The 17,788-nt window shown below is 39.9% G+C and overlaps 2 protein-coding genes across 2 annotated transcripts in view; one reads left to right on the top strand and one right to left on the bottom strand.

Moving 5' to 3' along the window:
• Positions 1 to 17,788, bottom strand: part of LOC131047136 (uncharacterized) — a 335,367-nt gene that overhangs the window by 232,052 nt on the left and 85,527 nt on the right. The window lies entirely within an intron of this gene.
• Positions 15,000 to 15,620, top strand: LOC131047145 (uncharacterized). Its single transcript, XM_057981002.2, has 2 exons — positions 15,000 to 15,181; positions 15,297 to 15,620. The coding sequence occupies exons 1-2, from the start codon at positions 15,093 to 15,095 to the stop codon at positions 15,535 to 15,537; spliced, it is 330 nt and encodes a 109-aa protein (XP_057836985.2). The 5' UTR covers positions 15,000 to 15,092; the 3' UTR covers positions 15,538 to 15,620.

The raw sequence follows: 17,788 nt of genomic DNA, 5'->3' as shown, positions 1-17,788 counted from the left end.
TTTAATAAAGGCGCATAGCATTTAATAATTAATTTTGAGCCTTGGAAAATCGTTTTTTTTTTATTAATTGAGGCATTTCGAAGTTAATTATTATTAAATTAAAAGATGAAGCGCTTGAGGTATTATTTTTTATCAAGTCGGCCTCTTCTTTTTTTAATTTTATTTATTTTTTTGCCTTTATTTGCAAGGTCGGCCTCATGGGTAAGTGAAATGGTGAGCGCCTATATAAGAGAGGTGTGTTGAGCGATTTTAATCCATCATTCACTCATCATTTCAAATGCGATTTGGAAGGGCAAAGAAGAAGTGCGAAATCTAGCTGGAGTGGAGCAAATTTCTACTAAGTGTGGAGACTAAGGAGGGCGAAATTCATATTGAAGACTATTGAAGAGGCAAATTTCTTGCTAGATTGGAGGATAATTTCCAGATTTTGAAGACATTTGAAGGTGAATTTCCAGATCTTGAAGAAGCTAGTGGAAGATGGAGTTCTTTTCCAAGCTAAAGGAGGGCGAAATTCATCTTGAAGGCTAGAGGTGGTGGAGTTGATGCTTGTGAAGACTAAAGGGGGCGCATTTTGCTAAAGGGAGCCTTGATCTACATTTTGCCTAGCGAATTCTCCTATTTTTTGCATCATTTTTTAGAATTAATTCCCAAGTGAAGGTATGGCGTAATCACCTTGGCACCATTTTTTTAGATTTAAATTTTGCTTTGAAAATCCTAAATTAGGAAATGATAACTCAAGATTTATCATGAAGTTTCCTAATTAAAATCTTGAATCTTCCTTTTAAAGTTTAATTTTTAGATTTCAAGATATATTACTAATTTTAATATTTTGTGTAGGCATCAAATGGAGATCCCGGAGTTGTAAAATCAAGCCAGATCAAGGACGGTCTCCTCCAAGGACGATCAAGCAAGGACAAGGGCGACCTCCTCCAGCCTAGCATAGACAAGGACGGCCTTCTTTGGACTAACGTCATCAAGGGCGACCTCTTCCAATCCAGCATTCCCAGGCGAGGTACAACAATCATCCTGCAAATCAAGGACACAAGAAGTCAGAGCAAAGGGTTCGTTGAAGAAGCAGATAGTTCCAAATGAATTAATTAAAGCTAGCTTCTCAACAACATCAAGTTGAATATCTACCAAGTTACAAGTGTCAGACGAGGTGGCATCCTAGTCATCACTTCTCCAATCAGTGTGGTCCACCTCAGCATGTCCAGATTCAATGTACCTAACTCATGGAAGGTGGCACAAACTCCGATGTACCTACCCCAGCTATCCATTGGTGGAATTTTCTAGAGAGGACATGTGTCCAAGCAATACAATTTTATCATTTGTCAAGCATTAAATGTTATGTAATGGTTGTAACAAACCCTAATTAGGGTTTTCATTGTTGAATCTTGGCCATTGATCTCGAATTGATCTAAGCCATCGAATTGTATTGAGGGCACTATATAAGCCCTGGCATTTCATTTTGTAAAGGCAATAGTTAGAGGGAATTAGTAAGCAGTTGGAAGTATTAGAATAGCAATTAGAGTAGAGTAGAGAGAGAAGGCAAAGATTGTTGCCAAGATGTTGTTGTAAAAGACTTGTAACTTCATTGAAGAAATGGTGACATTTATGGGTCGATTCGACAATTTGCATGGTCTTTATACTTCTCATATTTGATTTCATGTTATTAGATGAGTGGAAGAAATGTGCTTGATTGATGGTGAAATTCGTATATCCATACTACTAGCAGTTTGTTGATTGCAGACTTGCCTTGCGTAGTCAACTGGAATCGTTCATCTTAAGCCTAACTTCAATTATCGCTTCTTCATTGATATGCATCAGCGTGATGGTGTCTATGCCTGCAGTGATGATTTGAACATCATAAAGCTTTCCTTCGAAGATCGCACTAGCCTTGTGGAGATGGTCCTGCGATGTCAAAACAAGACCTAGTTAGAATTTCATCAAAGATCAATCATTGCTCCTACATTCTTATTGTTAGGATTAGATCCTTTCCTCGCCCTCATCTTTTTTCCTTTTTTCAAATCGAAGCTAGTAAAATCCTGTGTTCCAGCAATATTCAAAGCAGATCAGAAGTTCAGGCATCAAGTGTAAGTCCCCTTGTGATTCCAGCAAATCACATCATACCACAGAGAGCTTATCCACACGTAGAGACCCTACATACAAGAACCTTGAAGTCATCCCGATTGAACCTTTTCGCGACATCTTCAGCATTCGGAGGCTTTATTCAAGAGAGGATAAGGTACCCTTAGGTATTTTATTCTGTGTTTGATAGTGTACAAAATACACGTCAACACATTCCAACTTCAGTCTACCTCTCAATGCTAGGAAAAATCTTTCTTCTTTCTCCCAATCCAAGTTTGATTTCGTTTTGCAAGGCAAAATGGGAGATTTTAGGATTTTCACCCTGGACCCTCAGCAAGGGTCAGGAGCGAATTTTGAGTTTTAGGCATATTTCTTCATGCTTTTAACTTGACATCACTTCTAAGGCAAAGAATATCATGCCTCCCTCCCATCCAAATCATGAATAGCAAGATCTTGTCTTAATTTTGCAAAAAAAAGGGGAGAACTTGGAAATTTCGCCCTGGACCCTCAGGAAGGGTCAGGAGCGATTTTCCTCCTTATCCTTAAAACTTTCATTCTTAACAATCCCTTTTTACTTTAAATCAATTCAAACATCATTTCAAGCTTATCCCTAGGTCTAACTTCGCTCAATTCTTGGAGGAAAAGTCCAATTTTAGGTTTTTCACCCTGGGCCCTCAGCAAGGGTTAGGGGCGATTTTCCTTATTTAGCTTGATTGCTCCTTTGTTGGCCATCCAAATTGTCTTCACAGGATAAAACATACCTTTTACCTTCACTCCAACCATAAAAATCATTTTGTCTTTGCAAGAAAGAGGTGTTTTTGAGAATTTCGCTCTAGGCCTCCTGAGAGGGTCAGGAGCGAATTTTGCAATTTTAACCAAAATGTTCCATTTTTCACTTTGAAACCTCTTTGTCAAGTAAGATCTCACCCTGTGATATGCTATGAATATGATTTCATGTCTAAGAGAGGTAAAATATTGTGCTTATAAAGAATTTCGCCCTAGACCCTCAGTAAGGGTCAGGAGCGAATTTCCTCTTCTGGGCAAAATTCCTTCATCTTCAAGCGAATTAGGGGCTCTATTAAGTTCATCTCAGTATTCATCATACCTTTGGCATTTCAATTCAACCAAAACTGAGGAAAAAACATCTCCCACAAGATTTTCGCCCTGCACCCTCAGCAAGGGTCAGGAGCGAATTTTAAGTTTTCAACAAAATCCTTCATCTTCACTTTTTCAAATTGACACTTTCTCAGGTGGGTAAAGGGAGATGTCTTTATTTCACTCATGTTTTAAGACTTGTTCTTTTTCACTACAAAATAAGGGAAATTCAAAATTTCGCCCTGGGCCTTCAGCAAGGGTCGGGAGAGAATTTACCTTTGTTGCCCAAAATTCACCATTTTTCATGCTTTCAAACCTCCAAATGCATTAAGCGACGTCCAATCTTCCTTCCAGGAGACCCTGCACATAAAAATTTAGCCAAAATTAGTGACAAATAAGCTCAAATAAGATTTTCGCTCTGGACCCTCTGGAAGGGTCAGGAGCGAAATCTTCATCCCAGGCTAAACTGCTCAATGTTCAAGTTTCAAACCACTTCACAAGGCAAGGTTAGATCATTCTCCAAGTTAGGAACAAGGTTTCAAGCTCAAACAAGGTGGCAAATGAAGTTTATGATGAATTTTGCTCTGGACCCTCTGGAAGGGTCAGGAGCGAAATTCCTAATCTTGGCCAAAATCCTGACTTCATTATCACATTTTTCCATCCAAACAAGTGTTTTGCCCTCAAAGATGCCTGGGAACGAGTTGGTTCTAAGTTTGGGTCAAACTAGAATGTCCTATGGAGATTTTCGCTTTGGACCCTTTGGAAGGGTCAGGAGCGAAATTCGCTTTGGACCCTCTGGAAGGGTCAGGAGCGAAATTTGACTTTTTGAACTCTCCGTTAGGATCATTTTATGGAATATTCTTATACTTTAAGTTATATTCCATATATACTTTCAAGATGTTTGAGATTGGTTTCAGACCTCCAGGAGCTATATTGCAAAATCTAGTTTTTGGAGGATTTTCAGTTTTCCAGACTTAGTCAAATTTCAGGATCAGGACATTCCAGACTTAGCCAAATTTCAGGATCAGGACATCACTCAAGCAGGACCTGCTATCCAGGGGATCCCCTTGGCGACACTCAAAATGCAAAGGCTAACAGACAAAACCCTAAAAGACCTAGAAAACAAACCCTAGAAAGCAAAAAAGCAGGGGTTCCCATTTGCAATGGGGCGATGTGTGAATACATCACAACAGGACGTTGCGTCTCAGCTATTGTGCTTGCTCTGCACACTTGCAAGCAAAATTTCTAAAGCTGTCAAACATCCCATTTTCTTCTCTGGATGATGAATCGTCATCCTCTTTGCACACTTTGGTGCTCTCTGTAAATCTCTCCAAAAGAGCAACTGAATCTGAACATTGAACCAGCAAGACTTCATTTACTAGGCCTAAATTAGGCTTGTAGGTCCCCAAATTAGACTCTAGGAACAGAGTCTCATTTGTCTAATTGTATTATGTAATCATTAGGCTTGATTTTGGTTTCCAACTCAATTCTGGTCTGGTTCGATACTCCTCTCCAAGGCAGCCACATGTGGGTAAAACTTGAGTGCATCTATCCATTGAGAACCCAAGTCCAATCCTTGCTCAGCAACATGCCATATGCACTTAGAATATCCACCACTTGGATGTCAATGTACATTTGCACGCGTGGATCCGCTACTAGCTACATATGAATGTTATTTTGCTCACCCATCACGGTCACTTCAATCTTGTCCAGCTATGTCACTTTCCTATTTGTTTCAATGGGGGTCAAGCCTAGAGTGGTACATATGGACAATAGCATAACGTTGGCTGAGGCTCCTAAATCCATCAAATAATTGTGTAGATTCTTGCAGAATATTCTCAATGTCAACAAGAAGGGAGGTGGCTCTAGCTTTTCAGTGAATGCATTGATTCTGGATTCCACTTGTACCACATTGCTTACTGATGCACCTTTACCCTGAGCTTTTCCTTTGCCTCTCATCTCCTTATTATTCCTTACAGGTTCCTTAGTTGGAAATCTCTGAGATTGGTGTTCATCTTTCTTCTTTGCCTGGACCTTTCGGGCTTCTTTGAGGCTGCTTAATACTACCTCTCAAACTTCAGTGACCCTCATCAATTCAACCAAAGACATGCTGACCTTGATTTTTTTGAATTCTTCCACCACTAGCTGGCTTAGTTTATTTATCTTTGATTTGTCAAAGATTTGTTCTGATTGTGCCGACCTGGCGGTTGTTGCTTGGTTTGGGACAGCGGTTGCTTGATATGGGATGGTGGGTGCTCTAGGGGCAGGTGCTGCCTTAGGGGCTGAGCCTTGATTTACATATTGTTCTTGTACCTTTGGGTATCCCAGGGTGTTACTTGCATTGTAATCTGGGGGAACTTGAAGGTCCTTTGGACTGGTAGACGTGGTGTATGGGCCACTATTGTTGTTGTTGTTATAGTATCCCTGGTTGGCACGTTGATACTATCGAAATGCATTTGCATCCACAGGCTAGTCTGCATCAACTACTTCATTCTCCTCTTGATTTGGGAAAAAGAAGGGAGGAATATAACTCTCGAGGACAATAGCTATGTCATACCTAGGGCGGGGACAATCTCATATCCAGTGCGAGGGGGTGTTGATTGAGCACCGATGTTTTCAACCTCTCTCTAAAATATGCTGGTTGCCACTTGGAATTCATCGCACTACAATTTTGAGTGTTAATTTGTGTTATGCAACCTGCACCAGTTGGAGCCTCTGCTAGAAATACATTATCAGCTAGTTTGTTTTCAGCAGCTAGAGGGTTGTCAAGAGGCATTGGTACTCCACCATTGCTGGGGCGAGTGTTCCACATTTTGTTCTGCCTCTGGTAATTCTGGTTCTGGTACTAGTTCTAATGTTGATTTCTCTAGGATTTTTGCAGCTGATTATTTAGGTTATGCAGGTATTTAACTTCAGCTGAGAGCTTCTTCATCTGGTCTGTCAACTCTTTAATTTCATCTTTCTCCTCCTACATCCTGGTGGATGGCGCACTGTCTTTTGTAAATACACAAGTTGGCTAGGAGGTGCTTGAGACAAGGGTCCTCTAGGGTGGATCACTAGTTGATTGGCAGGAGTTGGGAGTTGGTATGCTGGTTGAGGGATTTGATTCATTACGGGTGTATTATGCACCAGAGCTTGGCCTATCTCATAGATTTGATTAGGCATTGCAAGTGGTCCCATGTGAAGCAAGGGTCTTGCTACATTCTAGCCTAAGCCTTTACTTATCTCAACAGCCTTGGCGTATGTTTTTGTTAAGTTAGTTGGGGCAGGATGGGACTGTCTGACAAACATAGTCATGAGATAGTCTAGAGCTGAATAATAGATTTCCCTTGCTGAAGCATCGCTAATTACATATGGGTCCTGCAATCTAGTGTAGGCCTTATGAAATTTGCTATTAAAAGAGCTGATTGAATCATGTTCTTGTCTTTTCACCACTACAAACAATCTGTACAGCTCTGAGGACATGATGGGAATACCATACTTGCTTGTGAAAGACATTTTCAACAGCTCCCAAGAGTTAATGGATAAAGTTGGCAAATGGATGAACCAGTAAAATGCTTCTTCCCCCAGAGAACAGGGAAAGAGCTTGCATGCTACATCCACATATTCAATCTGCATGTTACGTAGTGCATCCTCAAAAATTTTGGCATGCTCCTCGGCTGTTCGGTTTGGGTCATTGAATAGAAACTTTGAGCAAAACTTATCAAGGTTTTTGGGCATGCCATAATAGTCAGTAAAAATCAGCAGGGACAAGGTGGCAACCAACCAAGTTGCACCATTCGAGAAGGTGGATTTTGATTGTGTGCCATAGGTGCCTGAACTGGTGGAACTGGTGTTGTTTGGATAGTATTTACTAGGACTGAGGATTGCTAGTCTGAGGGACCCAGTTCACTGGGGTCTGCAACTCTATGTTATTGTCTATGTCTATAAAACTATAACCCAGCAAGGTTTTGTCATCCGAGAGTTGAACTTAGGACTCTTTCTAGCCTCTCTGGAGAGAAGGAACAAATCATATCCAACTTGTAGGCCCTCCTAGAGCCAATTTCGTTGACGTGCGAAAAGTGAGCTCTACTTTCGATGAACACAAAATAGAATGTTGAGTGTATCCTATTCTCTCTTGGATAAGGGAATCCCTAATGTTGTTCTAAATGATCAAAGGGGATAACCTCAAGGTTCCAACAATCAAGTCTTGACTTACTCAGGATAGCACTATGGTTGATGTGTTTTGTCGCTAAACACAAGGATACTTACACTTGCTGTAAGAAAAAACTTCTTAAACAGGTTCTACAAGCGACTCTCAGACTTTACAAATCTTACATCCATGAGATATTCATTAATCATGATGCTATCCTAGATATTTGGTAACAAATTTTTAAAAAAATAGCAAAAGAGAAGGGTAGAGAGACTAATCTATTATAACTAGAACAGTCTTTTGAGTTAGTAGAGGGAGCTTTCAAAAAAGCAGGCCTTGCTTTGCTAGTTTTTGACACAACTAATCAAAGACCAATGCAATCCTCAAAGGGTTAACAAAGATAATCAAACTGCTAACTGCATACATTGAACTCTAAATATTCATACCATTTTCAACTTCACATTTAGCAATCGAACTAAGATTTATATGTGTTCAAACTAACGAGACACGCAAATTAACACTTAGTCAACTTCCAATCGTATGAACTGAAAACTCAATCAAATACTAACTCAAGGAAGCCATTCCATGCTAAAAATGCATAAAAAAATAAATAATGGGAATAAGTAGAACCATGTACTCACAAGAAATTCATACACAAATTAGTCTTCAACAGTTCTGTATTAAACTTGGTAGAATTTCGACAACAATTCATAATCTTCTTACAAAAAAAGGGAAAGAGAAGGCTCCCTTTCATAGATTTTCAAAATTTGGATGAATGGCCAGGATTTAATCCAGTAGATGGCCCAAATTCATCCATAAGACATGCCCTCCCATACCTAGTAAAGGATTTATTTGAAATCCCACCTAACTTTGCAACTACCAGCCATTAAGTTCCCTCAAAAAGGTAAACTGCGAGAAGCTCAAGACAGAAAAGGTACTTTTTCAAGTTGAGGAAATAACTAGCCTTGGGCACTGTATATTATCTTTTAGTTTAGCCCAAAATAGATAGTTCCCACTTACATAAAGAAGTCTTTTTAACCATCTAAGAACTCGTTCCAGATATCCCTACCTACTGCCCGCTCTGCCCGAATATATTCCTGGAACTTCACCATGACAGCCCTTATCTCCTGTGTGGAATCCATGGGTGTGTTGTCCATTCATAAACTGGTATCCACAAAATGATTCTCCACCCTTTTCAATCGCCGCTTCCAATCAGCTTTGTTGGCCTCATACTCACATATTACCGCACACAACCTACTAGCGATTTCCATCCCATGCTTGGTATATGGAGTCCCGTCATACTTCAGCTGGCTTTTCCAGCAAAGCTTCAACGTGTTAAATTCCATCTTGGGTCTTCTATCGCCAATTAAACTATCCAGAAGCTCTGAGCAACTATCTCCGACGAATGCCAAGGTATCCTCACAAGTCTCACGTCCTACATCAATCATGTCCAGGATGTCACTTTTCAATCTTAAGGCCTGATACCAATCTTCAATGGTGTCGAACTCATGTGGAGCAATAATCTACTGGCCCATGGGGATCTCGAGGAAAGTCCACAATAAGGAAATCATGAGAGGAAGTGGATTATTAACCGTTGTTTTCATTCCTTCACAGCCATTTTGGATGGACTTCATTGTTTGAAGATCTCGGTCCATTTCCTGCTCTAGGATAATCACCTCCCAAAGCACTCGATTTCCTTTCTCTATTATGTCTTCAAACCATTCCTATTTCACCATAGCCGTGGTCCTGATCCTTTCGAACTCAGCCATTGTTTTATGTGCCAATGTCACAGGAGGGACATAAGATTCTGCGACTTGCTACAGTTGTCTAAGCAGGTGATCAACGTACTTTTCAGCTTGTTCTGCTTGAGCTTTCTACATTTCTTTTTCCTTCATCTTTTTATTTAATTGCCTTAGTATTGTCTCGAAGCAATCCCTGAATTCCTCAACTTTGTGATCTTTAGTTGTCCTTCCCATTACGACTAATAAAATGATGTAATGAGCAATGGTTACATCCTCAACTGATTTGTTTGATGGCAGAACGGCAACATACACAACCCGGTTCTACTGAGCATCCCTGGTTATCTCTGAGACGGTCCTCGGCTTCTTCTTTTCCTTGACTTGAGGCTGTCCTACTCAAGAAAATAAGCCCTCAAGAATCAAGTGTGGCCTCATTACTGCTTTCTTTTCTATCTGGGTCTGCAACCATATAGGAGGTGAAGACTGGCTGGAAGTAGCCACAATTTTCGTCGCTACTCTCCAGAAGGCACAACTGACCCAATATCGACCCTCTCTTGCCCATCTAGAGATAAAAGTTAGTTCTTATCAGCATCATGTTCTTTTCCTCCAATCAAGCATTCCCCGACTTCACTGAGTATTTGCTGATGTATCTCAATTTCTTATTGTATTTCAGCTTTGTCTATGTCTTCCTCCTTGTCCTCTGATCTTGTAGGTAGGATTTCTCTTTCCACAATCTGATTTGAGCGATCCTCTTGATCGATAATCTGTATTTCTTGCTGCTGCAGATTTGACCCATCTAGGTAGGTTGATTCAATGAAAGCTGACTCTATTAGCAATAAAGGAGCGGTGGTGGGTTGGCGCTCTACTTCAGTTGCATCTCCTAAAACAATAGTATCTTTCTATGAGGTAGTGGCAGTAGATGGCCTCCTTATCTTTAATTTCTTGCATGCAGGGACCTCAAGTGATAAACTTTTCTTCCTTCAAGACTTCATGGATACCATATTTTTCTTCTTTCTTTTCTTGTGAGGCTCTTTTTTACCTTCTTTGTTTTCCTCCTCTTCTTGTATTGTAGCAGGTACTTCTTCATCGTCAGAGGATTGAGACTCAAGGTCCCCCATCAAGTTATAGGTGAATTTCACACCTTCACGAATTAGCTCTTCAGTACGCTATTGTATCCAAGTGTCGATGAAACTCTTAAGCCCCTCCATTATCACCTCCAAGCTAGTGATAGGATCCCGAGACCAGTTAATCAAAGACGGTGAGCGATCATGATGGAGTTATATGCATGATGTTGCAAGCACTCCCCATCATCATCTATCTAGTCGGGAACTCTAGCATAATCAAAGGTCCTGACTTGGTATAGACTTAGTCTGGAGCATTTCCTTCTTTGGACCTCGAAATCATCACTGCTACTGGTCCAATAATTTTCTATATTCATCTTATGTATGTAGTGCCTATCATAAGCCTTTCGTCCCATCCCTGTAGGACCGAAGCTTGTCATAATAAGATGCTCCTGTAAGCCATATGATGCCAATTCCTCGGCTGACTGTTTTTCCTGAACAAGAGTTTTCATATATATATCACTCTCCAATTGACATTGGGAATGATACTCTAGTGACCTTCTCCCTGAGGATTCCCCTAGTTGCATTTTCTTTTCTGGCTACCTCTAGGAGTATCAGTTTATCAGTGGGGTATTAAGAGAGTCGGTATGGTGAGCCCTCAAATCCTAAAATTCTCAAGAAAATCTAGCAAACTGTATGAACCATGTTCCATATCACTTTACTAGCACAATTGCCTATACGAACATCCTTTGTTGCGGTCCTCCTTGCACGATTCTTACCATTTGCAGGGTGAAAACATCATTCACCCACTCATATTGTCCTACAACATACGCTGCATTGTTTCTCTCTCTTTGGCCTATGTTGTGGAAATGAAGCTGAAGTTGGGGATAGCACTCGTGCAATTTCTTCTGTTTGTCCCCATTTTCGACCTCACCAAAGCTGGTCAGTCCAAATAGCCTAGAATGTCAGGACAGTATATATACCACATAAGAGAACATACTAAACATCCTCTTCTCTAACAGTTGCACCAGCTGCTCATGGATGTTGTCGTCGATCATTTCGGCCCAAACTAACCAGATCTTACCCCCAAAAACCTCCTCAACATAGTAAAACATCCACCTTCAAACATGTTGGAGTGAGGAAATCCCATGATGCTGTAATGTCCCCACTCTAGTCAATATCAATTGCCGATGGGTTAACCTATTATTTGGACTCACCTAGGCTAACATGTTTGGATAGAGAGTCTCAGTGGCAGTTCCACTTCTTCAGTTTAGTCTTGGGTTCAATTCCAGGGTCTTAGCAGTCACTGTGGGGGCTTAGTTGAGGGACTTACTATTTATAGTAAGTCAATCTGGTAGTCATGCTATTTTTAGTCAAAGCACCTAGACACATGGGGGCTATTTAGTGTTGACCCCAGCTTCTGACGGCACGTCAAAAGACTAAATATTGAGGGAGATATTAATATTTTAGTGGTTAAGTTATTTAATTAACTTATATGGATATTATAAAGTCATAAAGTGACTTGATTAAAATTATAAACCACTAAAATATTATAAAGTGACTTTTCAAATCACTTAAATGAATTTGGACACCCAGAAGGTTAATTAAACTATAGGAATTGAATTAAATACATTTAAATGTATTTAATATGAAGTTGGGTGTACTTTTCTTGGAATTCGTGCTTTTGGGGGATATAAGGGGAAAAGAACAATTCAAACTCTATTATTATTGATTATTTCACATTGCTTGTTATTTTGCTCTGTGGAATTCTTTGACAAGGGTTTCAGAGATTTGGCCATTAGAGAACGGAAATTCTTCGTGGATCTGTGATTGTGAGGTTGTGGAAGACCAGCTAAATTATTGCAATTGTGAAGGCTTCATTCAGGAGTCTTATTGTGCTTCAACAGAGATTCTTTATTTCAGATATTGCAGATTTTTCAATAAGGAAAGGGCAAATCAGGTTAGACGCCCCTTTTAGCAGCATACTTCATGTCAATAAGCAGTCATACAATTGCCAGTTGTTTGCCGTACAATTCAGGCTTGGCACATGGGGTCCAGGAAAGGGACATTTTGTCCTGAAGGGCTGAAACGCCATCTGTCTTGCATTTTGGTTGCACAATTTCCAACCCCTAGCACATACAGGGTATTCCATCACTTTTCTAGCTTGAAGAAATAATTTCCTAGACTTGTACACCTATTTTGGTCAGTTTGCTAGTTCGGGCTCGCAAACTCAAGAATTTTTTATATAAAATAAACCGAGGACCTACAGGTATGTTTTATATATTAGTTTCATTTGTAACAGTTATCTAATTCATAATATAGATTCAATTGCCCTATATTTGGTATCTATTCAGTTTTATGAGAAATTCTTGCCTGGTGCACTTGTTTTTTTTAATTTAAATTGTTCAAAACCCTTGAAAATCCAAAACAAATCAGCAAAAGTATTTCAAAAGAGTTAGAACCAGCAAGGTTCTTATAGTTGCGGTTGAGGGTGACCATATCCACATATTCTTCGCTAAACTCACTCCTGTAGGTTTTCTTAAGGATTTTGGACCTGTAGAGCCTTCTTTCCTTGAACCAATTATTGTTCATTTTGTTTTCGCATTTAATAGAGATTTGGTCATATATTGCCTATGCTTCATCCATTTGTACAACAATTGAATCCTCACGAATAGGAATGCCAAAGACTTATATAAGGGCTTCAAGAGTAAAATCTACTACCACCATATCTTTAACGAACACCACCCTTTTTGCTGGCCTGTACTGGTTAGCGCACTCTATGATCAAGTCATAGTTCTGGATAGCTTGTGGAAAACCAGCGGCTTGTCCTAATCCGCTCTAGACCATCCTTTGGGCTCTCTAAGTTGGTTCTGGGCCATACATCCTATCACTGAATTGTTGGATGTCAATGTGCCCAAAATTCTATATCCCCTACGTTCTCCCACCTACTCAAAACCTTGGAATCCTACAACACACCTTGAAATTCATACTTGATCTTGTCCAACTTACGGTGATTCTCAGCTTTGACACCTAAGATGTGTCTAGCGCTTTGTGTGCCTCAGAAGAATCGGCCAACTTAGGAGGCATCTAACTTGTGCACCAAAACGCAAATTACGATTGGTTTTTCAAATTAATAATAGAGGTTAGTTGTGCCCAAGACAGCGTTAGTAGATAATCGCCAGCAAAATGATGAAATGATCCAGATTAAAAAAATTCCATAACGTAAAGGCAGATTTCAATGCCTAATTGACAGATAGTGGCATCTAGTTGTTGTGTATATTGCAAGGCCTATGCAAAGCTTTCCAAAAAACAAAGTCTAATGTGTATTATGCTTTTTAAGACCTATTTTGACAATGTCCAAGAAAATTTTCGGAATTAGCAAGTCTACTAGGAACAAGTCTCAATTCACTTTTATGTTGCCAATCCCAAGTTTTGTGCCAACAAGATCTTTTCAAAAAAATTATTTTCAGCCTAACAGTGTTTATTTGACCTAGGGTTTATCCAGGGTTGATTTTCGAATGAATTTTTGAAATATGTGGACCACAGGTGTCAGTTTAGTTAAGTCTAGGGTTTAACGGCAAGATTAATTCAAACCAGAGAAACGGGACTCGCCCGAAATCGCCCAGACTCGGCGAGTCCGAGTCCCAGTCAGGCTGGCCGAGTCCCAGGGGTTCGGACTCGGACTCGGCTGAGTCTGGCGAGTAAACTCGCCAGCCTCGCCGAGTTGGCGAGTTTGGCCCAAACTCGCCAAACTCGGCGAGTCCCGAGCCCTGGACTCGGCCGACGTTGGCATAAGTTAAAACGCCAAAAAAAATTAGTTTGGAAAGTTTTTTTAAATCCGTTTTTTAATGTTAATTGTCTTCTAGCCCTAAAAGTGACTTTCATTTCATTCACTTGCAAAAAAAGGAAGAGTAAAGTGAGTTGGGAAGAAAAACAAGGGTGCATAGAAGAAAAACCAGCAAGGAGGAAGCTCAAGTTTTCTTCAATTTGTCACATTGGAGCTGCATTGTGTTTCGATTTGGTGCATCAAGAGTTGGATAGGAAGAGTTTGCAGCTGATTTCAAGCTTGTTGTAAGAGGTAAGATTGTTTTTTTGAACATTATTTTGTTTCTTGTATGCAAAAATTCCATTTTCTATTCATTTATTTTGAAAGTTTTACATTTTCTTGTATGCAAGATCTTTTGTATGTTTGTAATTTGTATGTAGCATGTAGTATGTAGTTGTACTATGTAGGGTTGTATGTAGGGTTTGTAAAAATTTTTTTTTTTAAATTGTAGGGTTTGACAAACCCTACAATTTTTTTAAAAAAAAAATTTACAAACCCTACTTTAGTTTTTTTGAATGTATGTATTAATTTTATTTTGTATTTGTAATGTTTTATTGCAGCAAACTTCACTTTATTATTTGCCTCAACTTCAAGTTTCACAAAACTATCCTAAAATGTCTACTTCAGCTTCTAGACCCCCCATGAGAAAGGACCCTGCTTGGAAATATCATGAGGATTTTCCAGGGCAAGGAAAGGGGCAAACAAAATGTATGTTTTGCAAAACAATATTCCATGGAGGTATATATAGGCTGAAATACCATATTGCTGGTGTGCGTGGACATGATGCCGAACCATGCCTAAAAGCAGTCTCTGAGGCCATACATGATTGTTATGTAATGGTTGAGGAGATTGAAAGAAAAAAGAAACAAAAGGAGGATCGAGCGGCCATTGGGAGAGAGACGGTTTTAGGAAGAGGGACACAGTTAGGTTGTGTTGGAGGCCCTTCTTCCTTACCTCCATATCGTCCCACTCAATTTGCTACTGCTGGTGCTTCTGCTTCTATAAGTGGCAGTGCCACCGCCACTTCTCATGCTCCTACCACTAGTAGATGTAGTGGGAATGTTACCATTGGACCTAGGATTCGTAAATCTAGGTTGGATTCCTTCTTTGTGCCTCGCACTACTCCTGGGTCCCAACCGTCGCTTGAGGGCATGGGTTGGAACAAGGAGGTCCATGATGCTGCTAAAATGGCAATTGGCAGGTTTTGGAGCTACAGCTGTATTCCATTCTTTGTAGCCAGGTGAATGTTTTACTAACTTTTATGTTTGATAACTTTGATTGTTTTAATTTTTATACTTAACTTATCTCATTGAATTTTTATACTTAACTTATCTCATTGAGTTTCTTTGCGACAGGTCTCCTTATTGGCAACAAATGGTTGATGCCATTACCATATGCGGGGCGGGGTTCAAAGCCCCTAGTGAGAGTGATTTGAGGGGACCCATTTTGTCTCAAATGGTGGATGATGTGAAAAGGGATTTAGATGAACAACGCCACATATGGAGCACTAAAGGTTGCACCATCATGACTGATGGTTGGATGGATAGGAGAAATAGAACTCTCCTTAATTTTCTTGTTTCTTCCGCAGGTGATTGATTAATTTTAGTTTCATATAGTCTTTAATTTTTTATTTTTTATCTAATGGTTTATTGAATGATCATTGACCTAGCTTTATTTTTTTATTTCAGGGGGCACCGTTTTCATCAAGTCCATTGATGCCTCCGCCCATTGTAAGAATGCCACCTACCTATGTGAGTAGATAGAGGAGGTGATTGAACATGTGGGTGAGGAGAACGTGGTACAAGTGGTGACCGACAATGCAGCAAATTATGTTGCTGCGGGTAAACTTTTGATTACAAACTAATTTTGTTTGCAAATTAATTACTATCTTGTAGTTTGTACCTCCATTAATTACAATTTACAATGCAACAAATTATGTTGCTGCAAGTAGACTATTGATGGAGAGGTACCCATCTATAGTTTGGACTCCATGTGCTGCTCATTGCATTGACCTCATGTTGGAGGATATTGGAAAAATCCCATGGGTCAAGAGATGTGTAGAAAGGGCAAGAAATGTCTGCAAATTTTTATATAATCATTCATGGGTGTTGGCTCTTATGAGACAATACACAGAGCAAAAGGAGTTGCATCGTCCAGGAATCACAAGATTTGCCACAAACTTCCTCACATTGCAGTCCATGCTTAGGTCTAAGTCTGCCTTGAGACGTATGATTGTTGGTGAGGAGTGGTCTTCCTCATCCTATGCTACCACCCCTGCAGGGATGGAGATGGCAGACTGCATTTTTGATGAGCAAGGCTTTTGGGTCCCTTGTGATGAGATAGTGAAGGTAATTTTTTTATAAATTCTACAATTTAACTTCATGTTTTATAACTTATTATATGTATTCTCTTATTTGCTCATTTTTCTAAATTACACAATATTTTCAATTTTGCAGTTTGTTAATATATGAGGGCATGGATAGGGCGAAGGAGGCCATCAGATTCGTCTATGGAGCAGATGAGAGCAAGTATGGTCCCATTTGGGAGATCATTGATAGGAGATGGCATCATCAGCTTCATAGGCCCATCCATGCGGCAGCCTATTATCTGAATCCGGCATTCCGTTTTATCCCTTCTTTCAAGGCTGATGCGGAGGTCCTTAATGGGCTATATGCAATCATGGAGAAGATGGGACCTGCTGGTACTTCTCAGATAGACCTTTTTCGAGAGCTACAGATGTTCTCAGATGCACAAGGGGAGACCTTCTCTCGTCCTGTCGCCAAAGACGATAGGACAACTATGATGCCAGGTAAAAATAAATTGTTAGGCTTAATTTTAGTTTTATTCAATACTATATTGTAACTTGTTAAATGAGTTCATGAGTGAGACTGATTTTATTTATTTTTCTCATTTCAAACTCAGATCATTGGTGGAACTTTTTTGGCCCAGAGACACCAAATGTTCAGAAGTTGGCCATTCGTATCTTGAGCCAACCATGCAGCGCATCAGGTTGTGAGCGCAATTGGAGTATGTTTGAGCACATACACTCCAAGAGGCGCAATAGATTATCTGTGGAGAAGACGAATGATCTCGTCTTTGTTCACTACAACCTCCGCCTGAGAATGAGAAAGAATGCAACAGTTGACATGTCTCCTATCATTCTAGATGAGGTTGATCTTGAAGCAGAGTGGGCCAATGAGAATCAGACAGCTGCTGGGACTCCTACAGCTGTATTTAGTGATGATGACATTGATTGGATCGACCAGGTAGATATAGAGGCTGAGGCTGTAGCCATGGCAGAGGAGGAGCAGAGAGCACGAGCAGAGACAGGAAATACTAAGACTCGGAGTGACACAGCTGTTCCTAATGTTGGTGAGCATGACACAGCCATTCCTGATGTTGGTGAGCATGGCATGGTGTAACGGGGAGCGACTATGGCTGCTAAATCATCCAGGACCTACTTTAAACGCCTTCGCAGGGGGCCAGGGCGAGGGGGTGCACGGCCCTCTGAGCCATAGGCTTGTACACTTGTAGTTGTATTTAGTATTTACTATTTACCTTTGGTATTTGTATGAAACATTTGATGATGATCATATGATGACATGGATTTTTTATTCCATGAGTTTTGTAATATTGTATACATTTGACAATATTTATATATCTATGTTTGTTATTTTCTTCAGCTACAATTTGCGTTTATGCTTATGTGATTGATCTATACTTGTGTATGTAATCAAATGAGCCGAGTTTAATGATGTTTTTGTGTCTTTAAGGTGTATTCAATAAAGGGTGTCTGAAACAAGTTTTAAATCTTTAAAAATCTCTAAATTTCTTAAGTTTTTCACTT

Source organism: Cryptomeria japonica, chromosome 4, assembly GCF_030272615.1.
Source record: "Cryptomeria japonica chromosome 4, Sugi_1.0, whole genome shotgun sequence".
NCBI lineage: Eukaryota > Viridiplantae > Streptophyta > Pinopsida > Cupressales > Cupressaceae > Cryptomeria > Cryptomeria japonica.
Note: the sequence above shows the minus strand (reverse complement) of the source record. Positions and strands in the feature narration are given on the sequence as shown.

What these genes read in the sequence shown, in the direction of transcription:
- LOC131047145 (XM_057981002.2), top strand. Translation starts at nt 15,093, where the DNA reads ATGGGTTGGAACAAGGAGGTCCATGATGCTGCTAAAATGGCAATTGGC. An exon ending in ATTCCATTCTTTGTAGCCAG is followed by an intron (nt 15,182 to 15,296) that starts GTGAATGTTTTA and finishes TCTTTGCGACAG; the next exon opens with GTCTCCTTATTGGCAACAAA.